At 47.2% G+C, this 5,779-nt stretch overlaps 2 protein-coding genes across 2 annotated transcripts; both read left to right on the forward strand.

The window, feature by feature from the left end:
* Window positions 1-988: 988 nt before the first annotated feature.
* Window positions 989-2,951, forward strand: TREMEDRAFT_64810 (uncharacterized protein; the record flags this gene model as incomplete). The annotated part of the gene is made up of 6 exons (XM_007007033.1): window positions 989-1,232; window positions 1,279-1,818; window positions 1,866-2,115; window positions 2,621-2,645; window positions 2,674-2,714; window positions 2,774-2,951. The coding sequence occupies 6 exons, from the start codon at window positions 989-991 to the stop codon at window positions 2,949-2,951; spliced, it is 1,278 nt and encodes a 425-aa protein (XP_007007095.1).
* Window positions 2,952-3,309: 358 nt separating this feature from the next.
* On the forward strand, window positions 3,310-4,640 carry TREMEDRAFT_64811 (uncharacterized protein; the record flags this gene model as incomplete). The annotated part of the gene is made up of 7 exons (XM_007007034.1): window positions 3,310-3,511; window positions 3,712-3,768; window positions 3,866-3,909; window positions 3,941-4,048; window positions 4,138-4,385; window positions 4,452-4,485; window positions 4,506-4,640. 7 exons carry the CDS (start codon window positions 3,310-3,312, stop codon window positions 4,638-4,640), a joined length of 828 nt encoding a protein of 275 aa, XP_007007096.1.
* Between the last annotated feature and the right edge of the window lie 1,139 nt (window positions 4,641-5,779).

Below are 5,779 nucleotides of genomic sequence, written 5' to 3' on the forward strand. Positions count from 1 at the left end.
AACAGATTCACTAGGTGTAAAAGTGTCCTAGGAGTGGTTTTGTTAGGTGACAGATTCATAGCAGAGAGGTTCTCTGCTGCTATGTATCCAGTGAAATGTCCAAGATACCATTACATGTCATGAATCAATAATCATGACTCAGAATAAGTATGGACTCAAAATATTAGTGACTCATAATTAATTAGGAATGATAAGATCAAGCCAAATGGAAAGAACAAATGGTAATAACAAATGGTCATGACAAATGGGCATACCAGATGGTAGCACCAGATGGGCACGACAGATGGGCTACACAATTGGTAGCCTGAGTGCAAGAATGTCCAGACTGGTCAACCCGTTTGTAACTAGCTTTTGTCTATATAAACTTGTACTTTTCAGTAACTTCTCCAGCAATGAATCTCCTCTTACTTCTCGTCTTCCTATCCTCGATCCTCCCCTTCCAGTAAGAGACGTCACTCAACTGGTTCTAACCCAGTGCTCTCTGTCCCCTCAGTATCTAAGGCAGTCATCTAGCTCTACGAGTCAGAGACTATACCCCTCAGTACCTAAGGCAGTCCCTACGCTATCACAGTCTACCCCCAGGCGTGACATTACACCATGCTGGTACTGAATCACAAGTACAGTCCACTGGAGGTAAGGCAACAGAACAGCCCAGTTGTACTATAAACTCGTTCCTTTCAATCATGAGAGGTTCATGCACTTGGCACCTCCTGCTGATGATAAAGGCGCTCATGTCCACGCCAAACGAGGGGACCTGCAACCACATCCGCATCCACGTTTCAAAGCACAAACTCGCTTGAGGGGGTTATCTTCACTCGATCTTCGCTTACCACATGAGACGGCAAGATAAGCTCTTCCTTTCATGCCACTCTCCCGGATGCTGTCTGAGGAAGACTCCACAAATCACGATTTCTCGACTTAAGCCAGCTCTACCTTCATAAATCACAACAACCACCCTCAATATACTAAATCTCTACTGTCATCAGGAATGGACTTAAAACTGGAGGCTGCTCTTGCCCACATTGGTTCTAACAAATTAATGTGGTCGGAACAGGAGCAGACCGAGGGATGGGTAGATGAAGAAGCAATGCACCGTGACCTCGATATGGCAGAGGCCCAAGTCCATGAAGGTCTGGTTGATGAAGAAAACAAACTTCAAGCCTACAGCATCACCCCTCAACAATATGATGAGACAAAGTCCACCCTTGAATATGTCTTAACAGCCATTCGTTGTGAGCAATCTCAGATCAGTGGAGATGCCATAGCCTGACCTGACAGTTACTCGCAACTCGATAAACTCAGTGGACAAAGATCAAGTCGCTTGGTTCCATGCCAGGGACTATTTCGGATCTCTCGTAAAAACTACACCCCCCTTCATCTTCATTGAGGACGATGACGAGCTGACAAGCCTCATCATGTCTGACCAAGGCAAAGGCAAAGGCAAATCAGCTGTCACAGCCAAAGATGAAGAGGCGCTGGAAGTGCTGAGATACGCACGTGCCAAAACAAGAGCTGATCTTCGTAGGAATACATTTGCCCGATTGAGCCAGTTTTTCGCTCAGAAATGTCCCACTGAGGAGGAAAATGCCTCAGAGACCTCATCACAAGAGCTAGTGAAGGGCTTCCAGGTTATGGATATTGACTCTCATATGGATGAGAGCGTATCTGTGGCGGATGATGAGGAAGATTTGGGAGCCTTAGAAGTTGTTCTAAGTAGCTTCAATCAGGAGTACAGCTTAGTGGCTCAGGGTATCAATGCCACAGAAGCTAAGGAGCAATTTGTGGAAGATGCCACCAAGACTGAAATTTTTCTCACCGGTATGTACCTACTCATAGCTGCATGAAGACTCCTACTCATCCCCCAGCTTTTGGAGTACTTCTCATCACTGATCCGGACACTGTCACTGAGGAGTGGCGGCAAAATCTGGGGACCAGTTATAACGTGATCTCTTTCATGATGTCAAGATCAGAAGAAATGGTGATGGAGTACCACAGACTGCGGTCCACGGGACAATCAACTTATCCTGAGGATGATGAAGAAAACAATCGACGCATTGCCAGTCTGCCGATCTGGCAGCAACTTAAGACTCGTTTGACTAAGGCAATGGCAACACTGTGAGTGCAAGTCCAACACTACTGAATCCGACTTTACTTATTCACAGTGGGGACGAGTCCCAAAGTGAAGCTGATAGTAGCGAGTCTGGGTCCGAGTGGGAAGATGAGGAAAACTAGGCGAGTCTTAGCCCGATCACGCCTCCCATTGGTAGGAGATATTAAGGTTCAATATTTCTGATTGCATTGCATATCGTACACATATGACATAAGTATCTTTGCACATGATAGCTTCAAGAACAATCTCACTGAGGCGTTGATTTTGTGCTTGTAGTGATGCTACTTTCTCTTAGTTGACGGAGTTCCAGTGGTTTGGTATATTGCCTGAAGTATTGTTTTTCCAATCAAAAGAACCTTTACTCATTACCTGACAAAGGTTTGAACTGTCCACTTGAACGGAAGACTTGCACACTCCATCCAATTTACAGTTGGGCCAAAACGCAGTAGGTGTCTCTAGTTGCCCACTGACTCTGTCAGCACTGTCACACATGCATGGTATGGATCCCAGAGAGATTGCCCATGCTGCTGAAAAGGTCTGTTCATTTCTTGAGCTTATCCCAGAGCTCCCGAGGGCAGAGGATACCCGTAAAGGGCTGTACGGGGTGAGCTTCATCCTTTCCTATGTCAGTGACCGGGTAATATTGGTTGACTCTGCATTCAGCCCACCGCCTCCACCCCTGGGAGGTAGCATTGGAATTTTCCAAACTCGTTCCCGACCGAGATTCATGCGATCACGACTGCAGAGGCCCGGAACCTCGCTGGTGCCAGGACACTTCTTGCTGGCTGGAGCAGATGTTACCACCATACTTCGACGGGACAGAACATTCACACATTGGTGACAGTGCCTCTATCCTTGCCGAATATCTTCAATCACAAGCAAGAGCTGCGTTCAATAGCAATTTGGTGGATTTCTCAAGCAGACTATGCTTTGGGTCCTGTAGCCTCAACACTGTTAGTCGTCTGTTCAAAGGAGGCCTGAGCCTCCTACGGATGGCGATATTGAAGTGGCTCCGCTCATTGGTAGATGGGCGCACCACTCTGATTAGTTATGTGGGTCATCACGGAATTGCTAGGATGAATGAGTGTTGGGCTGTGCACATCCCATAAGATTACCCTTCCGTACAAAATTGGCGTGTAGAGCAACGAAAGTAGCGGCACTCCACAACACCCAGGGGTCAGCCCTGCTTCAGAGTGACAATGGCCCTAGTCATGACTCCGAATCTTCCCTTTGCAATCGTTCAACTGCAAATTACATCACTTCTTGTCCGCAATAACGAAAATCCCAAGCAAATACCCGGGGGAGTTGCTGTCATGCAATTGTCTATGGAGGAATATGGGTCAAAGGGCAGGCAACTCTATGTGATTCTTTTCCAAGCAGAAGCCAGACGAAGCATGTCATGTAGCACTCCGTTGTCGATAACTGAAGGAGTTTTCAGCAAGGAGTGCTGCAAATCTTGACCGAGGGACTCTGCACGACTCTGCACGGGGCAGCTACCTTTTGAGGTGGCGCGCACGGTTCTGCATGGTAAGATTTCACCATGAAGTCACTGGGCTTGCGCCACACGGAGATCATCCGAGTTGTACAAATCTGACCGATAGCCTGCAACTCCATTGATCGCGCTATGAAGCGGAAGCTTAATCTGAGAGCCCCTCCGTGTAAGTGTGAGAAGCGTCTGCAGTCTGTTTCCACTTCTTCTTTTCCTTGACTCAACTTCTGTGATCCGTTGGTGCTTGTTGATTGCTCTCTGCCCAGGCAGCTTCCTCACATCCTTGAAGACGGAGCAAAGTTCACCGCTTGTACATTTCCTCAAAGCCTGCCTGACTCTAGATTTATCATGTCCAACCTGCAGGAGTCGGTCAGCACTCTTTCAGACGATCCAGACAGGCCAATGGCCCTTGGAATGATAATCGAATACCTCTTGACCTTTCAGGGTCAGTCAGCTTCGAATGATTCGGAACGCATCAAAAGCAAGCCACGCAGAGAATGCGCATGGGTTCTGAAAGGTACGCTTTGCACCATCACAGCACAGTAAACTAACAGCGGTAGAATATTGGCTGTCGCTCCTTGAAGGACAGACAATTATACCCAGTCTGGAGCAAGGGGAAGCGTTTAAGGCTTGTTATGTTTTGTTGAAAGCTCTGTCCAGGGAAAAATCTGACACAACATGGTCTAATGAGCTGGAAAGGCGCTTGGACGACATGAGTACAGACGACAAGGCTCTTCTCTCCTATACGCGTCTGGTCCAAACCATGATTGAGGAATCCTTGGGAAGGTGAGTGGGTCGGAGGCAGACAGGGCTACTCTAACCGTGGGCAGGGATTATGCCTGGATGGACCAGCCGATTCAAGGAGACAGCGCAAATTGCGCTAACAGTGCGCAGCTGAAAGATCAGGTCCCCGGCCAGATCAATGACACAAGTACTGCTTGTTCTAGAGAAGATATAGAGTCAGAGAATGACTCGGATGATTCGGATGTGACGGTGAAGGCTGCAGAGTCAATGAAAGGAGACCGTCAGGAGTCTTCATAGGGTTGTAGCATCCACACTCAGTGTAGGTTGTCACATCACACTCTTGCTGGTATGACATGAGATAACATGAGAGGGATGCATGTGTAACTTCCTGAAAGCCATCATAGCACTTGTCCACATGCTTGACATTCCTATGTATTGGTGGATGCGAGTCGCTCGCCGAATGTGATTCAAGCCCATCCGAGTGGAGTAGTTGGTACCTAACCATCTCAGCAGGAGGAAACACCATACTTTTCCCAGTTGCTCATTTCAGCAAACTCTTAGCAAAGGACTGATTCACCGGAAATAGGCGCTACATCCGATATGTGCAAAAATGGTCACTGGTGTTTGTGGGGAAGTGAGCATGATATATTGGCTTACCTGAGTAAGTTACAAAAACATAGACATGACAGATACACCAGCCTAAAAACCATTCAGCAACGTCTTCTACTAATTGCTGTAAGCTGTTGTGAATGGGTCAGTCAAAGAGCAGAGACCATCTTGAGATAGTGATTTACATGATAGACAGGTGCTTGAAGCAAATCAGAAGAGATGCATGAGACATGATTTTGTTGAAATGAGTCAGCAGCTTTTGCATAGTCCCAGTACGTTTAACTACCTTGTTCCTGCGCAACTTCTATTCCCTCCGTCACTGATCTGCCACTGTACCGGCTAGACTATATCATTGTGTCTTCGGTCACTACTACATCTCCTCTAGGGCCTAAGAGTTGCAATTGAGACCCCGAAAGGAAACTGCAACAACTGCCAAAACTGTTTGCCCAAAGAATTGAGCCGCAATGGCCGAGCTGTCAGTAGGGTCCCTATCCTTCACTTTTCTCCTTTGTCTTATTGTCCTCTGAACTTTATTTGGCTCTTTCGGGTTTGCTGCGTATGGGTGGAATAGGATAAGTATAGAGACACGTAAATCCAACACATGCTCTTTTCCCCTCTGCATTGTTATCTAATTACCACCAACTAAAACCATGTCAGTTATCGACGGGGAGACGCACAGTAAGTAGTACCGTTCCATCCGGCTCCGTGCGCAAAATAATCGGGGCAGGAGAGAGTTGCAGATCTAGTATGTATGTTATTTTGTACGTTGCCCGTGACTGGCGATATACAACCCGGGACGAGTATTTCGTCGGCCATCTCAAATGGCG

Source organism: Tremella mesenterica, assembly GCF_000271645.1.
Source record: "Tremella mesenterica DSM 1558 unplaced genomic scaffold TREMEscaffold_12, whole genome shotgun sequence".
Taxonomy (NCBI): Eukaryota; Fungi; Basidiomycota; class Tremellomycetes; order Tremellales; family Tremellaceae; genus Tremella; species Tremella mesenterica.